The sequence below is a fragment of the Macaca nemestrina genome, chromosome 9 (assembly GCF_043159975.1).
Source record: "Macaca nemestrina isolate mMacNem1 chromosome 9, mMacNem.hap1, whole genome shotgun sequence".
NCBI lineage: Eukaryota > Metazoa > Chordata > Mammalia > Primates > Cercopithecidae > Macaca > Macaca nemestrina.
This window is the reverse complement of record NC_092133.1, coordinates 31611010-31632607: the sequence shown is the minus strand read 5'-3', so window position 1 is coordinate 31632607 and position 21598 is coordinate 31611010. Positions and strand designations below refer to the sequence as shown.

General features: G+C 53.9%; 1 protein-coding gene across 6 annotated transcripts; it reads right to left on the bottom strand.

Moving 5' to 3' along the window:
* Positions 1–660: 660 nt before the first annotated feature.
* LOC105478358 (LIM domain binding 1) lies at positions 661–19645 on the bottom strand. Of its 6 annotated transcripts, none has more exons than XR_985262.3 (12): positions 10686–10788; positions 10508–10552; positions 10324–10399; positions 10126–10228; positions 9786–9958; positions 9178–9300; positions 8858–8941; positions 8642–8765; positions 8287–8435; positions 4322–4386; positions 3541–3634; positions 661–1301 (listed from the first exon to the last, which is right to left on the bottom strand). XR_985262.3 is itself a non-coding variant. In XM_011735542.3 (11 exons), exons 1-11 carry the CDS (start codon positions 19385–19387, stop codon positions 7369–7371), a joined length of 1236 nt encoding a protein of 411 aa, XP_011733844.1. In that variant the 5' UTR covers positions 19388–19645; the 3' UTR covers positions 5775–7368. The 6 variants fall into 6 exon arrangements, 3 of the variants coding, with proteins under 3 accessions (XP_011733844.1, XP_011733843.2, XP_011733845.1); XR_011607679.1 differs by having other exon boundaries at positions 661–1232; XR_011607680.1 differs by having other exon boundaries at positions 8293–8435.
* Between the last annotated feature and the right edge of the window lie 1953 nt (positions 19646–21598).

The following is a 21598-nucleotide window of genomic DNA, read 5'->3' as shown; positions in this document are numbered from 1 at the left end:
TTTTTTTTTTTTTTTTTTTTTTTTTTTTTTGAGATAGAGTCTCGCTCTGTCGCCCAGGCTGGACTGCAGTGGCTGGATCTCAGCTCACTGCAAGCTCCGCCTCCCGGGTTTATGCCAGTCTCCTGCCTCAGCCTCCAGAGTAGCTGGGACTACAGGCGCCCACCACCACACCCGGCTAATTTTTGTATTTTTAGTAGAGACAGGGTTTCACCATGTTGGTCAAGCTGGTCTTGAACTCCTGACCTCAGATGATCCACCCGCCTCGACCTCCTAAAGTGCTGGGATTACAGGTGTGAGTCACTGCTCTGGCTAAAAATTCTTACGAATTTTCAGGAATACATACAGCTGGTAAGTATGTAAAAGGAGCCAGGTATAGTGGTGCCACCTACAGTCCCAGCTGCACATGTAGTCTCAGCTACTTGGGAGGCTGAAGCAGGAGGATTGCTTGAGTCTAGGAGCTTGAGGTTGCAGTGCACTATGATAGGGTCTGTGAATAGCTACAGCACTACATTCTGAGCAACACAGTGAAGCTCTGTCTTATAAAATATATATGTGTGTGTATATAAGGAAAACAAGAGAATGACGGATATCCTGAGAGATGATAGCTAGATTTAAGTTATTGCCAAGATCCTAGCTTTCATGTTGATTAGTTCTTTACAGTCTTTTTTTTTTTTTTTTTTTTTTTTAAACAGAGTCTCACTCTGTCACCCAGGCTGTAGTGCAATGGTGCAGTCTCTGCTCACAGCAACCTCCACCTCCCGGGCTCAAGTGATTCTCCTGGCTCAGCCTCCCAAGTAGCTGGAATTACAGGCATGCACCACCATGCCCAGCTAATTTTTTTTATTTTTTATTTTTTGTAGAGACAGAGTTTCACCATGTTGGCCAGGCTGGTCTCAAACTCCTGACCTCAGGTGATTCACCCGCCTCGGCCTCCCAAAGTGTTGGGATTACAGGCGTGAGCCACCGTGCCTGGCCCCATATGATAGTCTTATAAGTAAATAAATGTGCACTGTGCATGGAGCAATGATAAGTGTGTGTCATGAACCAAGGTTATGATTAATTTAGTTCTGTGCATCTGAAGTCCATTAAAAGAAAGGGAGAAAAAGTAGCCTACCTCCTCCTCCAGGCAGCCTCAGTTGTTGGGGGTGATGGGGAGAAGAATCTTCTCCCCCAAGCTCCTTTGGGACTTTTCTCCAGGGACTGGCCCTAGGTCCTCCTCTTGTAGAGGTGAGCTGGTGGCATAGAGGTGGGGCAGCAAAGAGGGAAGTAATCCAGGGTTTAGCTTCCTCTGGAAATGGGTCCTGGAATCAGTGGGAAAATGAGTCTATCCTGAGGCTGAAGAAGGAATCTGGAAGTGAGTCAGCTTCCATTCCCATTCAGCTTCCCAGACTCCCCAGCTTAGAACTGTTGGGCATGTAGTCTCCCATCCATTTCATCTATGACCTTAGGGTGGGGGTTAGGAGGAGCCCCAGAGCTGGGCCCTGAGTGAATGGAGCTGTGGCCACATGAATGATAGTCATAGTCGTTATAAACATTCTGGGTACTCGGGAGCTGGGACTAAGGTCTTGTTATGTTGCCCAGGCTGAAGTGCAGTGGTGATTCCTTGGTGCTATCATAGCACACTGTGGCCTCAAGTTCCTGGCCTCACACAATCCTCTTGCTTCAGCCTGCCACCCACCAAGTAGCTGGGACTATAGGCATGGACCACTATGCCCAACTTAAACCAGTACCTTTGAAGTCCATCATGAAACTAGGGAGCTGCTGACACTCTCTCTCTCTCTCTCTCTCTCTCTCTCTCTCTATATATATATATATATATATATATATATATATATTTTTTTTTTTTTTTTTTTTTTTTTTTTTTGAGACAAAGTGTCACTTTGTCGCCCAGGCTGGAGTGCAGTGGCGGCAATCTCCGCTCACTGCAACCTCTGTCTCCCAGGTTCAAGCGATTCTCATGCCTTGGCCTTCCCAGTAGGTGGGACTTCAGGTGCATGCCATCACACCCAGCTAATTTTTGTATTTTTGGTAGAGACAGGGCTTCATCACGTTGGCCAGGCTGGTCTCGAACTCCTGACCTCAGGTGATCAACCTGCCTCGGCCTCCCAAAGTGTTGGGATTACAGGTGTTCAGAACCACTGCACCTGGTTTTTTGTTTGTTTGTTTTTTTGTTTTTTGAGACAGAAGGTCTTGCTGTGTCACCTGGGCTGGAGTGCAGTGGTGCAATCACAGCTCACCGTTGTCTCAACTTCCCAGGCTCGAGTGATTCTCCCACCTCAGCCTCCCAAGTAGCTGGGACTATAGATGCACCACCATATCCAGCTTATTTATTTATTTTAGAGATGAGGCCGGGCGCGGTGGCTCAAGCCTGTAATCCCAGCACTTTGGGAGGCCGAGACAGGCGGATCACGAGGTCAGGAGATTGAGACCATCCTGGCTAACACGGTGAAACCCCGTCTCTACTAAAAAATAAAAAAACTAGCTGGGCGAGGTGGCGGGCGCCTGTAGTCCCAGCTACTCGGGAGGCTGAGGCAGGAGAATGGCGTAAACCCGGGAAGCGGAGCTTGCAGTGAGCTGAGATCCGGCCACTGCACTCCAGCCTGGGAGACAGAGCAAGACTCCGTCTCAAAAAAAAAAAATTAAAATATTTTAGAGATGAGGTCTCGGTTGGGTGGAGGGGCTCACGTCTGTAATCTTAGCACTTTGCAGAGGCCAAGGCAGGCAGATCACTTGAGGTCAGGAGTTCAAGACTGGCCTGGCCAACAAGGTGAAAACCCATCTCAACTAAAATTACAAAAATTAGCTGGACATGGTGGTGCGCACCTGTAGTCTCAGCTACTACGGAGACTGAGGCAGGAGAATCACTTGAACCCAGGAGGCGGAGGCTGCAGTGAGCCGAGATCTTGCCACTGCACTCCAGCCTGGGCGACAGAACAAGATTCCATCTCAAAAAAAAAAAAAGGTAGAGATGAGGTCTCACTACATTGCCAAGGCTAGTCTTGAACTCCTGACATGGTGAAACCACATCTCTACCAGAAATACAAAAAAAAAAAAAAAGAAAAATTAGCCGGGCATGGTGTCATGTGCCTATAGTCCCAGCTACTGAGGAGGCATGAGAATCATTTGAACCTAGGAGGCAGAGGTTGCAGTGAGACAACATCGTGCCACTGCACTCTAGCCTGGACAATACAGCAAGACTCTATCCTAAAAAAAGAAAAAAAAAAAAAAAAGAAGTCAGGCTGGACTGGGCTAAGGGTATAAAAGAGGAGTTGGAGGTTGCACTAGACTACAGTAGGGTCCTAGGAAAAGGGATGGAGCTCTCTGGCTGAATCAGATCAGACCAGGTCAGGAAAAATGAGGAAGGAGCTGTAAGTCCAGGAGGGACAGAGGTTTGGGGTTGGGTTCAGACCTCTGTGGATTCAGAGGCCCTGGTTGGGGTACATGGTCAGACTATCTGAATGAATTAATTCACCAACAGACATATACATAAACATATGCATATACATGCCTACATACAAACACATGTATATGCTCCCTTACCTGCACATATAAACAGATCCAGGCCCTCCCCAGCTCAGCAGCACAAAGCTCTTCAGCAATGTGCTAAGGCTTGGGACTGGGACCACACAGGTACCTGAAAACAGAGGGCATGAGGGCTTTGGAGGGTCTCTCTCTTCCCCTACCCCAGTAATTCCTCTTCACCAGGGGCTGCTGGGGGCAAATGGGGAGGAGCCAGATATGGGGCTCCAGAGGAAGTTGCTGGCCACTGTGTTTCCTGAGTTCTAACAGTGTGTTCTCCTGCTTCTCTGACCTACCCCTGCCCCCAAGCAGGATGGGGTCCAGGCCTGGCAATCTACCTTTTCCCTTGACTACCTCCCTCCATACACATACATACAAGACGTGAACCTACAAATGCCCGAGTCACACAACAACTGTCCCAGCAGCCCCATAACTCAACACAGTCGCACTGCTAAGCCACACATTCAACACATCCTCATTTATGGATTTATAGCCTTCACTCACTCAGCAGTCACATATTCTCTGCTTTGTTCAATATCATATCACCAGCACCTAGAATGGGCCAAGTACCTAAAGAGGGTTCAATGAATACTATTTGAATGAATTAATTCACCGACACATACATCAACATATGCATATACATGCCCACATACAAACACATGTACACACTCCCTTACCTGCACATATAAACAGATCCAGGCCCTCCCCAGCTCAGCAGCACATACATACACACAGACACACACTCAGGCTAACGGGCTAGATGTACACCCAGTGCCAGACACAGACCCACTGTAGATGTTACCTGGCACTCTCACGGTGAGTTGCTGGTGGCAGCTAGCCGGTAAATGTCCTTCAGGCTGGCCAAATCTACAAAGGAAGAGTTGGGGGTGGGGTGCAATAGCATTCCTTGGGGTCCTGAGGCACTGGGCTGTGAGAAGCTGGGCTGGCAGCAGGGCAGGGCCAAGTAACTATAGATTGGAGAGGGATTGGATGGGTCATACAGTCCCTTCCTCTGGTGTCTTCCTACCAGCTAGGGAGGTAAGGGTAGAGGTGCAGGTCTATCGGGCTTTATTTCAGGTCGAGAGAGACCTTAGGAGGGGAATAGTTTGAGGCCTCAGCTTCTCCTGCCTGGGATGACAAAGAGGGACACTGGATAGAGAGCGTTATGGGCACTAAGACCCCATCTCCAGTCCACAGCAGGGTCTCCTTATCTTCCCAGTCTTTAATGAAGAGGAGGGGACTTGGAGAGTTAACTACCTGGCAAAGAGTCTGAAAAGTACCCTATTTATCCTCTCATCCTCCCATAGAGCTTCAGGCTACCCACTAGCAACAGAACTGTCTTCCTCCCTCAACGTCCCCACCCAAAGTCAGCAAGGAGACAGACAATCCTGCTACTCTCTTAATCCTTCACCCAGGGACCTTAGCACCAGGGAGACTAATTTAGACCTCAGCTGGTGACCGGATGCAGCAGATCATGCCTATAATCCCAGTACTTTGGGAGGCTGAGGTGGGTGGATCACCTGAGGTCAAGAGTTCGAGACCAGCCTGGCCAACATGGTGAAACCCTATCTCTACTAAAAAAATATATACAAATTAGCCAGGCATAGTGGCGGGCACCTGTAATCCCAGCTACCTGGAAGGATGAGGTAGAATTACTTGAACCCAGGAGGTGGAGGTTGCAGTGAGCCGAGATCATGCCACTGCACTCCAGCCTGGGCAACAGAGCAAGACTCCATCTCAAAATAAACAAACCAACCAACCAACCGACGTTAGCTGGGCTAGTAGGCTGGGGGCTGGGTAGGGGTAGGAGTCTCCAAGGTACTCTAAGTACCTCAAGACCCTCTAACCCAAGCCCCCTCCTAGGCCAAGTCCCCTCTCTCACTCCTCCCTCAACAGCATAATCCAGGGCAGTCTATCCTAGGAATCTGCCCCAGGAGGGCCACCTGTCTGGCTGCCCCATGACAGCTAGGGGTGAGAAGCAACAGTCCTGGGGTGAGAGGTGGGGAGCAGACTGAGAAAGTCAATTCTCCCTCAACTTAGAGGGAGATGGGGCCAGGCTGGGACATATGGGAACAAACTTTAGGGTCTTGGGTGAAGGAGAGGTGTAATTCAGGGAAACAACTTCAAAACAGTGAGGAGAAATGTGAGGTGAGAGTGAAGGGATCCAATTCATACAGTCTTAGGAACTGTAAGGATGGGGAAAAAGACTGCCTTGGACTGAGTCATTATTAGGCATCAATGACCAACCAGGACACTCTCAAACCAAAAAATCTCTTTATTGATCGGTACCATACATGACTCAAATGGCCCAAAAAAAAAAAAAAAAAAAAAAAAAAAAAAAAAAAAAGGCATTACAGTTAGGGTGGGATGTCCACCTTCCTCACCCCTTCCCTCAGCTCCTGACTCAATACCCTTCCAAAAGTGGCAGCTGGAGTGGAGGAAATAGGGTGTGGGGGACCCCAGAATCCAGAGGGAAGAGTGGGGAGAGAGGTGGTGCTAGCACTTCCTGGGACTGGCCACAGGAAAAGGCAGCAAAGCCACAGAGCTGGCCCAGCTGCGTGAAACCCTGCTCCTGGCTGCACCCTGGCAGAGCTGAGGATCCTGGCTGCCTCCTCCTCCTCCTCCCTGCTATGAGGAAGGAGTGGCAGGGGACACTGGCAGGTGAAGACCCTCTACTTCACCCAGGGGGACAGAGGCCTGTTTCTCTCTGGTGGGCTTAGAGCTGGGACGTAGTCGGGGGCCCCTTCCCCTCTGTGAAGGACAGAGTAGGATTACGTATGCAGTTGGAGGGGTTGAGGGAGGAAGATTCTGGAGGAAAGTGGCTAAGCCCCTCTCCCATCCCATGCCTGCCCAACTGAAACAAAACCAAAAATACAGCAACAAGGCTGCTCCCTTCTCTCCAGGCTCCCTAAGGGAAGGAGCCTCCCCTCCCCACATCCTAGACAGCTGCTCTTGTGGAGGACTTGTAAGGAATATACACACCATAGGGGTGGGGCTGGAAGAGAGGGAGTCACGAGCACTAGGAGGGCAGGCCAGAGTCCAGATAATGGGGAGACAGAGACAACAGCAAGGGTCTGTCACCAAGATGTGGCCACCAATGTCCCACTACCCCATGGCATGCCTTCCCCAACTGCAGTCACCCCACAGGAAAGTGGGAGATGGCAAAGGGTCTCCTTGGTCTGAAGCTCTCACACCATATAAAATGGTATGCATACCTCCCTCCCCCCCTCTCACCCCCACCTAGACCCTAGGCCCCCATCTGCTAAGAGTAGGGAGGTAGCTGGACTTTTAATAGGGGGAAGAGGGGGGGACATGAGTGATTTTTTTTTAACTTACATTTTTAATAATATTATTTTTTTAAAAACTTGGAGCTGGGATAAGTGGCAGCTGGAGGAGGAGCCCAGGGCTTTACCCCTCTATTACCAGCTGCCTAGGGGAAGGGGCATTCAACCAAGCCCCATAACTTTAAGTCCCTAAGGGCTATGGGTACAGAGAACCCCAGGCTTGAAAGGGGTAAAGTCAGGGGGATGGGAAACCCAGAATCTGGAGTGAGGATGGAGGCAAATGCCCTGGGGGGTGGTCAGGACATGTCTCAGAGGCCCAGGTTCCAAGTAGGCATCCACATGAGTACCCCCTTCCCCTAAAAGGCTCTGCAGAGGCCAGGCCCAGCCCAGGGCCACTGTGGGGCAAATCTTGGCACCTGCCCCAGCGAGTCCAGTTCCTCCTTGAAGCAGGTGGATGGAGGCTGCCCATTTTAGATGCTCAGTCTCTTCATTCTGTCTTCTGCTTCCTGGGGCTGCGAGAGGTGGGGCAGATAGGCAGAGCACTGGGTGGCCACGGCAGGGCCTTTTACTGGGAGGCCTGTGACGTGGGGTTCTCCGATTTGCTTTCTTGGCTGGACGGAGGCTTGCTGTTCCAGGGGCTGTTGGCGCCCAGTGCAGGGGAGTTGTTAAAGCTGTCCTCGTCGTCAATGCCGTTGGCTGCGTCAAACTGGGTGTTCTCCAGCCGGGTGATGAGCCTCTCGTCCTCGTCCCCGAACTCCCCGCCCATCAGGGTGGGCTCCCCCACCACCATCACATCCTGAGAGTGGCGGAGGTCCCCAAACATAATCGGGGCAAGGGCTCGCCCGGCCCAGGGCGGCAGATACCCCCAGAGCCCCAACACCCACCCTGGAAGCTCAATAGTCCCCACCCCCTCCTCATACCCGAATTTAAAACCCCAACTCCTGACACCCTCAGCTCCCGGAATCCTTCCCACTGAAGAACACCAGAGCATCAAAGCCTTTAGCCCATATCCATTCCCCTAGCTCCCTAGCCCGTCTCCCCAAAATTTTAGGGGACTCCTCAACTTCTGTCCACATGTAAGAGAAAGGGAGTAGGTCAAACACGAGGGAGGGCAGTGTGTGCATGTGCAAGGGCATGTATTCTGGATCTGCAAACACTCCAGTCTGCGGGTCTTTCTATCAGTGTGAGTATGTGCGCTGGATGGTCTGTGAGCCCCAAGCTGCCTGTCCTGAACGTCTGTATGTCCTCATGGCTGTCTCCGTTCCTTTATGCCCCAGCTTCCTACAGCTGAGTCTGTGTGATCACACCCATGCAAGTGCCTGACAAGGACTCTCTCACCAGTAAAAGCAGTTAGCCCATGCTGGCAGAGTACATGAAGAAAACTGTCTTTGCTTCTATGCCTGCTAGTGAGCTCAGGCTTGGACAGGGGTCAGGGGTGAGCAGTGGGGCAGCCCAGAAGAGAGAAGAAAGCCGAGATGCTTACAGGTACCTGGCTGGAGAGGGCGAAGGTGCTAGCTGGGCTCTTCTTCTTGCTGTTGCTGTTGTTGGTGTTACCGCCCCCCGAGCTCATGGTGCTGCCCCCTGACATTTTCCGTTTCCGCCGTTTGCTGGGCTGCTGACGTGTGGGCTCCGCTGTGCCGGGGAAAGGAGACTCAGATGGGAGAGGGCCCCAGGTCCCCTATTCTAAATTGTGGCTCCCAAGGAGCATGAGCCTGCCCTGATCCCAATTTTGTAGACCCAGGAACAAGGAAGGGGCAGGGAAAACTTCAAAAGGAAATAAAGATACAGCTTTGGGGAGCAGTGTGAGATCCTGGTAAGAGCAGGTGCAAGGCACTCACCGGGGGGTGCTACCATGCGCTGCCACTTCTGGAAAAGGCAGGTCTTGAGGCAGTCGCGGGGGCTGAGGCTGTAGGTCTTGTGGCGGGACATGAGCTCTTGCATGGGCTCAAGTATCACACAGAGCTAGGAGTCGACAAGGAGGTGGCTTGTCAGGGGACAGACATCGAGCCGAGACTAAATGGACTGGGGCAGAAACTGGATGGTCAGAGACTCACTCGGAGGTAGTTGAGAGTGGAATTGGACAGCCCACACCGGGTGATGTTTTTGGAGAGCTGATCCAACATCTGGGGGTCTTGGGCCTAGAGTGGGAGAAAAGACAAGCAAGAACACTGACACCTGGGTTGCCTCTGCTCACGTGCCCTATCATCTGAGCATTTTAACACTCCTGAGAGAGGATACTCTCTCATAAAACCTGCTGTTCAGATGAAGAAACCCGAACCCTCTGTCTAAGGCCAGTCAGGAAATGACCGACCTTGTTCCACCCTTCCCCCTGCTTGCCCTCACTCTTGTGTCCTGGGTCCTGCCCACGACTCACATGCATGGCAAGGATGCTGCGGGGGATGAGCTCTCGGTGCTGCCGGATGCTGAAGTGCCACGTCTTTATTCGCATCATGTCGTCAAACATGAACTCCAGGTACAACCGGCCCTCCACACACACCTGGGGACAGGCTTGTCAGACCCCTGCCCCCTCCCCACATACCATACTTGAAGGTATGTCTATTACAGTCTCCCATTTGGTTACAACTCTACCATTGCATATACTTTTGTTACCTGCATATTAAATCTGGGTGCACAAATGTCACAATACTCCCCACCCATATACCTGGCCTTTACACACACAGACACACAAGACACACACACACACAGTAGAAAATCTTAACACATGTAGCTAGTGATACACCCATCTGCTCTATGCTATGTGAGGGCACACTCTTGTTCACTCGTATAGCCCTAGGGCCCAGAAAACTATCCCATACAAACATAATACATGCTTGCTGATGGTTGCAACATGCCTATCGGCCCTTCTTATTTTGCCACTTCGCAATATGGCTCCCTGGAGAACAGCTGTGAGTATACACTGGGAGAGAGGACGGGAATCAAACCCAGGTGCCATGGTGTTCCACATCCAGCTGGGTTGCTGACCTGGGTGAACATGGGCTTGCCATGCTGGGTCACCATGCTGCCCTGGTCACAGTCGAGGGACACAAAGTTGCTGTGGAATGCCTCCTTGGGGTGCTTAAGAACATAGTACAGCTCCGTAGCACCCCCCTCAAAGATGCTGCGGAAGTAGCGTGGGATCAGGGTCCGGCCAATGGCTGTAGAGATGGGACAAACTCTTCAGGACAAAGGGACCGCAAAAGGGGCCAGACAGATGCCTCCCCTACCAAGCTAGATATCCCCTGGCACTCCCAGACCCACTTCTAGACTTTAGAACTACACAGGAGGTATACACCCCCATAGCAAGACCCCAGAGGTCACTTACTATATCTCTTTGGTCCATCCTCCAGGCAGAAAGTGATGGTCAACATGGCATCATCCTCAAAGAACTCAGTTGTGAATGCATCCCACCAGAGATTGTCACACTCCTAGGGAGCATGGTGAGGTGTGTTCATGTCATAAGATATCCCATAGGGTGCCCAGATGGCCCTCCTGCTCCCAGTTCCTTTTCCCTTGGCAATACCTCTGTCCAGTTCTGAAGCCGTTTGTTAAGCTCGAATATTCTATAGTCAGTTTGGTTGCCATATGGTGTGTGCCTCCTGGAGGAAGTGAAGAAGGCAGATCAGTAGGAGTGCCTCCCCACCCCACCCCCTACCTCGGCCTTCACCCAGTGGAAAGCACCTTCTTCCCCACTGGACCCCACTTACCCAATCCCTGGCTCCAGGTATGTAGGCGGGTACATGGGAGTCGGGCTGTGTAAAGTAAGAGGCTATGAGAATGGGGGTGGAAGACAGGAATTATTGGGGGTGGGGGGCTACTCCCTCCCCTTTCCAGGCAGGATCCCACCTGGAGAAGGGTTAGGAAGTGGCCAAGAGACTCACTTACCCTACATCCCGATCTAGCATGGTGCCGGGATGGAAGGGGGGGAAGGCGTTGCCGTTCGGGGGCTCCTTCGGCGAGTACAGCTTGAATGACTTTGAGGAACAACCTAGAAGAAAAAGAAAGGAGTCATAGCTGGGCTCGGTGGCTCACATCTGTAATCTTAGCACTTTGGGAGGCCAAGGCAAGAAGACTGCTTGAGCACAGGAGGTCGAGGCTGCAGGGACCAGCCAGGGCAACATAGCAAGACCTCGTCTCTAAAACCAATTTTAAAAGTTGGCCGGGTATGGTGGGGCACGCCTGTAGTTCCAGCTACTTGGGAGGCTGAGGCGGGAGGATCACTTGAGCCTGGGAGGTTGACACTGAAGTAAGCAGAGATCATACCACTGCACTCCAGCCTGGACAACAGAGTGAGACCCTGTTCCTAAAAGAAAAAGGAGTCCCCTGACCCCCTCTTGGGAGCTCTCCGATAAGCCTGCTAGACTGTGTGGATAGGGATGGTCTTATGGAGCTCCCTGGCCTGCTTACAAGAGAGTGGTGGAGTAGGGGAGGGGGCTACTCTAGGGAGCACCTGTCTCTCCTTCTAATTCTGGCTCCAATCTTATTTCATTAAGAAACAGAGTATTCCACCCTAATCCCAGCGCATACCCAAGATCCCATTTCTTCATTTGGCTGAGTCCTAGATGACAGAAGAGGAATTGAAGCTGGGAAGAATTATCACAGAACAAATAAATATCCAATCATTAGAATCTAATTTTGATAAACTCCCTTCTAATCTACAGAGTTTCATTCAATCATCACAACAACCTTATGAGGTAGCAGGGCTGACCATAACATTCCCATTTTACAGACGAGGCAACTGAGGGCTCAAAGGAACTTGCCAAGATCATAAAGCTAGTAACTCTCAAAGCTAGGACTTGAGCTTGGATCTTCTGATTTCCACATCCTATACTTTCTACCATCGGACCCCTCTATTGCCCTCTAGAGACCAAAGTGGGGGAGGAAAAGGGGGGATTTTCGAACTCGGCCCCTCCTCCACCCTCAGGGTCTCAGGAGGGCAAGGGATAGAAAGATAAATGGGGGTGGGTGCCTGTTGGGTGCGGCCTACCAGATAACCAGTTGGGCCTTCTGCCTCCCCACTAACGGCCACTCCCTTATCAGCCCAGCCCCCACCCCTGCCCCCACCAAGGGTAGAGAGTATTGTCTCCAAACCAGAAACCCAAAGCCTCAACCCATTTTCTCTTCTGAGACTTGGGAGTGGGGGAGGTGGCAGATAAGCCTCCTTTGGATCCCACTCTACCTACAATTGAGAAATAGGTGGTTTGTGAAGGAGCCTATGTTCCTCAGTCTAGGGGCACGTGGTCACTAGACAGGGGTCTTGCTAGTGTGTATCCGTGATGTGCACATGTCCTCTCTCTCACTCCACCTAACAGCAAACAGTTCCTTGAGTACTGTTTTCTGACTGGAAGAAGTGTTAAATTCATAGTTGGGTATGAGCCAGGTACCCCTACAACTTTGTTTCCCCTTCTCACCAGATAGGAGGGGAAATTGAGGCACAGTCCCAAAAGTCATCTGACTCCAATCACATTTGCTTCCTTGGGTCCCTAAAACTTGACGGCATTTGGAAGGGTAGCTAGATTGGCTGTATCTATATCTCCTCCCCAACTTAGACGCAAAACCTATTTTGTTCCTTGGGGGGAAGAGACAAAAGAAGACCCTGTGCCAACATGTGTCATTTTATTCTCTCCCCAGGGCCCCATCCTCACAATGCAGGCAAAAGGAGGGTCCCAGACTGCACAGTCTCTGAGGGTGCCAAGAGTCAAAGCCTGTGTGTGCCTGCACACACGTGTGCCTCATCCTGCCTAGCAGGCTTCCACCCTCAGCTCGCCCTAACATGCCTATCAAGGGCTGGAACCCAGCAGCCCCAGGCAGATTCAGATGCCCGCAACAGGCCCTCACCCCATGCACGAGCTCCACATCCATATGCTCCAAGAACAGCACACACAGCCTTCACATGCCAGTCTGGACTGAGCCTGTGTCTCCAGAAAGACAGTCCCCACTCAGCCACTAAGTCTCCCCACTACACAGACAGGCAGACTAAGGCCACACAGGAAGCCCAAGCTCACACGGCCCACCAGAGACCAGGCCTGGGCAATAAACCCAAGAGTAGATTCTCAGACCTGGCCCTCATCCCCCAATTAGGCCATCCTTTCTCCCATAACTTAACCACCCCTGCCTCCTCAGTTTAGGGGCCACTTGAAATGTGTCAGCTCAAGAACCTGAAGAGAAAGGAAGCAGGATGCCTGGGTTTCTCTCCAATTTTGTAAAAAAAACTCTCAGAGCCTCCATTTCTCTCTCTAGAAAATGAACAGGTGTTGTTTGGGCCTGGGTAAATAGCTCTGAGGAGCTAAAGCCCAAAGCTCTGGGCCTCTATTTACACCTCCAGCGAATGGACACAAACTCAGCATCTCTCCAGAGCCATTCAACTCCCAGTAGCTCCAGCACAAGGGCTTGGGAGTGAGTAGAGAAAGGGAGGGACATCACCCAGACCATCTGTCCCTGTTGCTGCCTGTCCCCAGCAGCAGGAGTAGAGGGAGCAAGGTGGGGGGATGGGGGTGGGTGGGTGGGGAGATGTGTCATCCAGCCCTGTAATCAGCCATGGCCCCCCTCCCACCTCTAGCAATCTGGAAGCCTTTAGGAAGGGGGAGAGAAGAGCCCAGAACTAGTAAAGTTTTCTCAGGGTGGAAGCTGCATCCCGGGGCTGAGGGGGGCACCTCCAGCTGGGCATTGCCATGGTAACCAGGCTGACCAGAGGGCAGGCCCCCTCCCTTTAGGGGCTGGCCACAGGTCAGCAGGCCTGAGCGCCCCTCCGGCTCTGAGCTGGGGCACCTCTCCCCTAGCCGGCAGACCAGGCCTGGGCCGGGCTGAGGGCCTTCCGCCCACCCCCCAACAGGCTTGCAGGGTGCTCAGACTTACCTGGGAGAACTGAGGGGGCCAGGAGAGGTGCGGGGAGCGACTGCAAGCCCAGAGGAGTCCTGGCAGGGGTGAGAGCTGAGGAGGGGACAACTTCAGCAGCTCATGTCCCAAGTGGGACAGGCAGGCCCGGCTGGGAGCTCCACTCCGCCGGCCGCACAAAGACTCACACGCACAGCCTCGGCCCGCCCCGCGGCGGCCGCAGCCCCGGGGGAAAGTTACAATGGCCACCGGGCCGGGCGCCGGGGGCCAGGGGGCCGGCCTGGGGGGCGGGGGACCGCGGGGAGTCCGGAGCCTTCTTTGTTTGCAAGGTTTCCCTCAACAATGGCTGCTCCGCTCTTTCCTCTCTCCTCCTCCTCCTCCTCAGCTCTCCCCGCTGCCGCCTCTCGCTGCCTCTGCCTCCGAGCAGCCCGCCCGCCCTCCCCAGGCCACCGGGCCCCTCTGCTGGGAGCACCAGGAGAGGCAGAGTCCGGCACTCACACTCACTCACACTCGCACACTCAGACACACACGCAGCGCCCGCCGGCTGCCTGCCTTTCTCCCTTTCTCTCCCTGCCTCCCTCCCTCCCCGCTCGCTCTCTCCGAGCCTCTCTCAGAATGAGGCCCCAGGGCGGGCGGAGGGTGGAGCTGCCCCCACCGGCCCCGCCCCCTCCCTGAGAGGAAAGAGGAAGAGCAAGGGAGGGAGGGAGGCTGGGACGGAGGGACTGCTGAGAAAAACAAAAGAGAGACAGAGACTGGGAGAGACAGGGGACGGATCAGATTGGGCCAGGAGAGACCTGGATGGAGGAGAAGCCTGTGGGGGCCAGGAACTAAACGCAGCCCGCCTTCCCCGAGCCCTAGGCGAGGTGATCAGGAGTGAGCAGGAGGGCCAAAGCCACTGGCAGAGATGGAGAAGGGCGGGCTCCTCTCTGCAGACTCCAAGATCTTCAAAGCACCTCCCAAACCTCCCCCAAATCCTTCTCGCCCCTGTGATCACTCAGGTTGAAGGCAGGCCTGGGATGCCACCCTGGGCTCCCCTGGTGAAATCCGGGAGAAGCTGGGGGGAGAGGCTCCAGGGGGTTATTTTTGACAGACACACATTCTGACATCAGCCTGTAAACACTGATTGGAGGGAGGCGGACACTCCAGGCTTCCCTGCCCCCAACCCAGCTAAGTTCCAAACCTTGACTTAGATCCCCCTTAACAGGAAGCCCCCTTCCCCACCACCACTGAAGACAAGTGGGTGCCAGGGAAATAAGCATTGTCAGAGCTAGGGAAAGCCAACTTGGCCATCCAAGCGTCCCCAGAAGGAGCCTAGTGTGCTGCTGAATCCTCCCCACCACCCCAGGAAAAAAAAAAAAAAAAAGGTGTGGTTAGTGGATAGGGCCTGTTCTCCCATCCAGCAGGGACATCCCGAGGGAGCAGGTATTTCTATTTTTTTTCCTAAGGTAATTTTGTTGTAGCAGGAGGGGGTATTTCTAAAACTTGGGTAGTGGTCCAGACCTTACTCTTGGACTGATAGGAAAAGGAAAACACATAGTGTACACACACACACACACACACACACACACACACGGGAAGGGGGAGCGCAAACCTTCTATTTCCTTCTTTGCAATTTGAGTGTCTGTTTCTCTACTCCCTTCCCCCTACCCTCAACTATATTCACACGTAACTCCAAGGACAGGATTTCTCATGACATACTCACTAGTTAACTGTGCAATAATATTGCACCTGGCTCTGTGAACATCTTCCACATAAATAACACATCTCACTTTCACATAAATCAGTATCTGATACACATTTCAACCTGTGATATATCTTTTTTCCAAGATGGAATCTCACTCTGTTGCTTAGGCTAGAGTGCAGTGGCGTGATCTTGGCTCAATGCAACCTCCACCTCCTGGGTTCAAGCGATTCTCCTGCCTCAGCCTCCCGAGTAGCTGAGCTTATAGGTGCATGCCACCACACCCAGCTAATTTTTGTATTTTTAGTAGAGACAGGGTTTCGCTATGTTGGCCAGGCTGGTCTCGAACGCCTGACCTCAGGTGATCCACCCACCTTGGCCTCCCGAAGCGCTAGTATTACAGACATGAGCCACCGCACCTGGCCATCAACGTATGATATATCTCAAATCCTAAATATACCCAAATCCTGGATATACATACACACACACACACACACACACACACACACACACAGTCTAAGCCATACACACTGGGACCTACGACACGCATCCTGACCTCAATACACACACCAAAACTGTGTTATAACCCCTAAACCTGTGACAGCCTATTACATACACACCCTGATCATTTATTATGCAAGGACTTAACCTATATAAATCACCCTCTCTGAAACCTGCATACCATTCCTCATCACAGCCTGGCCATAGAAGAAACCCCAGCTTTTATAAACATACTGAAATCTATAACATTCAGCCAGACCCTGTAACATACAGCCTATCACCAGGACTTAAGACATTCCCACTGACTCCCAAATTTATAGCTTACCTCTGGGGTAGTCCCAGTTCTCCCCCACTGCCTTTAAACTTTCCAAAGTGCATTCACAGGCAGTACCTCAAGAGATCCTCATAGCACATAGGGCCAAATATCCTAACAGTGAGATCCTAACAGAACCCACTGAGACAGGATGACCAGGGTGGGTTGGACCCTGCACTTCTAAATCCACCAGATATAAGCCAATTCCTACTGCAGCCATTCCTACTCCCTTCCCCCGCCAGGCCTCAAATCACTATCCACATGGGGAGGGGAATGCGCTCTGGCTTTTGCCTCCAGCCCAGAGCTCAGAACCCCGACCCAGCCTGTCTCCTCAGACAGGAGGGACTACAAGGGCCCTCCAGTCTTGCTGTAGGGTGGAGGGGCCCTTAAATGCCAAGATGTATCAAGACTGGCAAACCATTCAAAACAGGCCTTCTAGTTCTCCTTCTCCAGGAAGTCTGCTCCTTTCTCTGCTCTGACCCGATCCACCTAGTTGCACAGGGCCAGAACAGGTCCAGCTAAAAAGAGCAAGTCTGAGTTAGAAGGCCTTAGAATTGGTGGTGAGGTAGAGGGAGCAGCAAAGAATGACAAAGATGATGATGAGAAGTACTCCTCCTGGAGGTGGGGACTCAAAGGACAGTAGCCAGCACCAGCCCACAGGATGAGGTACCAGCACTGCCCCCTGCTCGGGCCCCTGGGGCTCCCTGACCCAGGCCTCCAGTGTGCCTGCCCCCCTTCCTTTGTCTGTGCCCGGCCTCCCGTTGGCCTGGCGCTCTGCCATCCTCCTCTCCTGGCTCCCAGCCGCCACCACTGCTGCCTCCTCCCCTCCCCCTACTCCTCCCTGCCTTAACCCTTCTGAGCCACATGCTGCCCCAGACAGGCCCTGGCCCCCTCAGCATATTGCTCAGGGTGATGCCCTTTAGCAGAGGCTCTCCCTGCTCCCAGCCATTCCAGCCCCAGAAGCTGGTCCTCACCCCAGAAGCACTATGGGAGCTGGGCGTGTGTATGTGTGTATCTTGTGGTGTTTCTGCATGTGCATGTGTGTGGGTCTGTGTGCGCTCTGGCTTCCCTCAGTCACATGTGTGGGGCATGTGCTGTCTCTGCCGGGCTGGGGGAGGAGGAGGAGCCCGGAGACAGCAGAGCACAAAGGAGAGACTCAGACAGGCAGGCAGGCAGGCAGGCGGCAGGCGGCCTGCCAGGGCGCCTCAGCCCTCACCCCAGGGCTGCTCAAGGTGGGGGAAGTCTTCAGGCCTGGACTGCTACATGCTGCCATGCTGCCCTCGTGTTCAAGCCTGTGCTCCCCCATCCAAGCAAGTCGCAAGTCAGGTCCCCTCTCTAACCCCAACTGCTACTATTCCCCACTTCCAGTCTACACTGAAGCCCTCCCCATGTGGTTCTCCTTAAAGTCTAACCTCTAACCATCCTCTGTGGCATCAATCTACAAGACTTCTTCACGATCTGGAAAAAGACTCCCCACTCTTCCCTGTCTTTTGCCCTCTCTCCCTCAGTCAGACCACCAGACACAAAAGGAACATACCTTCTGGGGCACTGACTGAAGTTGTCTTCCCACCCACCCACAAACCCCTGGGCTTGGGCCCTCTTCCTGTTCCCATTCTGCTCCCAGAGACTAAGAAAAAGAGATTTTCTCTCTCCTACCACTGGACCCAGGCATCCTGCCCCAACTTCAGGGCCAACCTCCCATCCACCTCCAGCCTGACAACCCCTCCATACATACATACTAGCTTATCCGTTATTTGTAGGAACTAAGAATCACAATTTAAGACTCATCCCTCTAGCTTGTTCAGATCCTTAGTTTAACTGCTCTGCTCATGTGCGGTGATGGAGGGTCAGGGCCCTGGGGTGGGCTAAGAACATGATGGATCTGAACGGGGTACCCAGCATGGGGCAATTATAAAGGAGAAAATCCACACATAAACATGTACACCAAGCTGGTAGGAGAAGAGACGATGGGGCCAGGCAGGATTCCAGCTTGGCAAGCTCTTCCCTCTCTTCTCCCCAACCCTCTGCAGCAGGAGCCAGTGGTTCCCATACTCGGATATTCTAGGATTCTCAGGTTCTCTTATTCCTCCTTCTGGGACCCATGCCCCTTAAATATCAGCCTCAGCAGGCACCTGAAGTGTTTGCCCAGCCCAGCTTGGCCTGGGTCACATGATTTTCAAGGAAGCTTCCGCGCTGGTAGCTTCCCATGAGGATCTGTGGGGGAGTGAGGGGTGTCCAGTTGTGAAGTATGTAGCCAAAGGGGGCTACATTCAAGGACACTGACTTCCAGGAGAAAGCTGACTCCAGTCTGGGGCAGGAGGGCCAATTCCAGGACCCAGAGTCCCTGGGATGGAGACAGTGTGCCCGTGAGGCCCTCTGTAGACTACCTCTCCAGTCGCATGGCTTCTCTCTTTCCTCCTGGCAGTGAGGTAGATGGCCCCCGCCACGCCTCTACCAGCCCCTCAGGAAAAAAACTCAGACCTAGGCTATCCCTGGCAAGAGCTGATATGTTTTGGGGAGGCAGGGATCTGAGCCTGGGTCCTCTCTCAAGTTCTCGGTTTTGGGTCAAGTATTGCTCCCCCAGCTTACCTCTCCACAAATCACTCTATTTTCTAGCCTGCCCTCCCACTAGGGCGGAGATGCCATACCCAAGGGTCCAATTATCTGGCATCTCTTAGGAGTACCATCGGTGCCTCAGGAGGGTCAACCTTCCCTGGCAGCAGGCAGGAAAAGTTGAAGGGGGGGGCAAGATGGGCCCCATTCAATACCTCCCTGCAAACACGGTACTCAGAAACAGCATGGGGGGGATGTCACAGGATAGGTAACAGGCAATGGGCAGCAGGGAAGGGGGGGCAGCCCAAACCAGCCAATCACAACTCTATGGTGACCTAAGGGGGGGGTCAAAAGTCCAGAGTCACTTCTGATTGGCTAACAACCTGGAATTCTGAGAATTTCAGCCCCCCCCCAAACCTCTCTCCAATTAGCCTACCCCCCAAAAAAACATACACATAAGCCACCCCCAGCGTCTCCTCCCAGTGTTTCTGGACTGCTGCGCATTTACACGGTTGGGGAAAACCCTCCCCGACGGCCTGAGGCCCCGCGTAGCCCTTCCAGCTCCTGGCCTCCCCCAAGCCATCGACAACCCCCCCGACAAGTTCTCGACAAACACGGGGTGAGGGGTCCGCGGGGACGGTTGGGCAGGAAGGGGCCGAGTGGCCGCGCGCCCCACTCACCAGGACAGGCACAGCCCACTGACATCTTCACATCGCCCGCCGCTGGGGGCCCAGCCGAGTCACGGTGCCCGCCCCTCGCGGGGACAGGCCGGGCATGAGCCGCCGCCGCCGCCCGCGGCCCCCGCTGCGCTCGCCGCCGGCCGGCCCGGCCTCGGCCCAGTACGGGCGGCCCCTGGCTGCGGCGAGGGGCCTGTCAGACGCGGAGCAGACAGGAAGGAAGCCAGGCAGGAAGGCGAGCGGCCTTTGCGTGTGTGCGCGCGGGTGTGAGTCCGCGGAGTGTGTGTCCGTGTGTGCGCGTGTGCGTGTGCGTGTCTGTGCGCTCCCGCCGCCGCCGCCGTCGCCGAGCGCCCCCCTCTCCGCCCTCGCGCTCGCGCTCCCTCGCGCCGGCGCCGGCTCCCCAGCCCAAGCCGGGCAGGGCTGGGCTTTATTAATATGCTAATTGTCCTGCTAGTGGGAGGGGAGAGCCGTGTCAAAGTGACCCGGGAGAGCGCGCAGCAAGCGACGACGTGCGTGCGCCGCGCGGCGGGCGGGCGGCGAGGGGCTGGGAGCGCCCGGGGAACGGCATGCATGTGACGCAGCTTTTAAAAAAGGAGACGGAGGCAGAGACCCCAGAGAGGGAGGGCGAAGGGGAGGGCGAAGGGGAGGGCTTGGAGGCGCAGCCGCGCGCTCGGTGTCCGTCCTCCGGGTGCCGCCGGGTGGGGATCCTGGCTGAGCCGGAGCGGGAGCCGCGGCTGGGGGAGGCGGAGCCGGGGTGGGCAGTGTGGTGTAGCTCTCTCCACCCCGGACTGCGCTCCGGGAGGGATAAGGGACTGCAGACCCCCTGCCCGTGCTCCCTGCTGAGATGCCAGCCTTCTTCTGGAGGCCCCTTGTTTCGCGTCCCTACCCTAAGCTGGGTGGGTAAAGAAGCATTCTCTTAATTCTTGTAGCAACCCCTCAACTCACCCCCTCCCTAAATTAACCACTCCTTTGACTGCGAAACCAGTTGAGACTAGAACTACAAGGGTTAATTAAGTGGGGTCCCCGCCTTCCTCCGCCTAAGGGCTTGGGATCTGCGTTTTGCTGGGGGGAGGGGGCTGCGGAATGACCACCAGATTGGATTACGGAGGGGCAATACAAGGCCATCCTTCCTCCTTGCAGACTGACGCATCAGTCAAGACACTCTCCTCCCTTCCCCCCTTTCTCCAGCCTTGGCGCCGTCACCTCCGTACCAACCCCCCAACCCCACCGCCTCCGATCCCCCTGCCTGGAAGCTGCTCTCCTTTGAGGGCTTCGGAGATGAGAACAGGAAACAGGCCCCTCCAGTGCCCCCTAACCCAGAGAGGCAGAGGCTGTGGGCTGTGGGGGGTTGGATGGGAGATGATATGGATGGTCAATGTAAGGAACACTCCTTCCCCTGGGAGGAGCCTCCCAACCTTCAGTCACACTTCAAGGACTCCCCAACCCAGCCCTAGGAGGGGAGGGACTCCATCTCCATCCCTTCCCAAAAGCTCAGCTTTAGCTGCCTCATAAACAGGAAATACCTATTAGCCAGGAGGAGGGAAGGGAGGGGAGCCGCCTGGAGTACAGAGTTGACCCCCTCCCTTCTGGGGTCCCCGGCTGCTAGCTCTTCTTTCTTAAGCTTCAGGATGGGCTCCAGGGATAGACGATGGAGACTTGGACTAGTGTCTTCTCCCTGGGGCATCTTGCCCAGACTGGGTAGGGGGTTCTCCTCGTTGTTACTTAGAGGGGTATTGGTTGAGAAGGCTGTTTGGTTCCCTCACTCTGGCTCAGAGTCTGCACAGCTGGCTTGACTGGCTGGAGGAGGGTTACAAATGCGGAGGCTTAAGTGTCTATGAGACCTCTTCTCTCCACCTTAGGTTTTTGCTGAGGGAGCATGAAATGATGGAAGGGTGCAGAGTTCGGGGATTGAAAAGAAGGCCTGCCTAGGAATGGAGACCCTCCCCACCATGTGTTTAGGATGGGGCATAGGGGAGCTCTACATTGTGGAGTCTCCCACCCCCAGGTTTCCCCATCTCCACCCCCACCAGGAGCAGAGAGGACCTGACTGAAGCCATCCACACTCACACAAGTATTTTCTTGGCAGCATCCCCTGCCTGAGTGCACCCCCTCCCTGCATTCTCCCAGACAAAGGTCAGCACTAGAGGGAGTAGAGAGAACCTAAGGCAACAGAACACTGGCCTGGAATTGTGGATACCTAGGTTTGAACGCAAGATTCGCTCCTCATTACCTGAGTGAT

Coding starts and splice junctions, on each gene's coding strand:
- LOC105478358 (XM_011735542.3), bottom strand. CDS start 19,387: ATGTCAGTGGGCTGTGCCTGTCCTG. Junction 10,789..19,362: donor AGTGGGCTGTGCCTGTCCTG/GTGAGTGGGGCG, acceptor TTTTTCTTCTAG/GTTGTTCCTCAAAGTCATTC. Junction 9,959..10,125: donor GGATGGACCAAAGAGATATA/GTAAGTGACCTC, acceptor CCATCTCTACAG/CCATTGGCCGGACCCTGATC.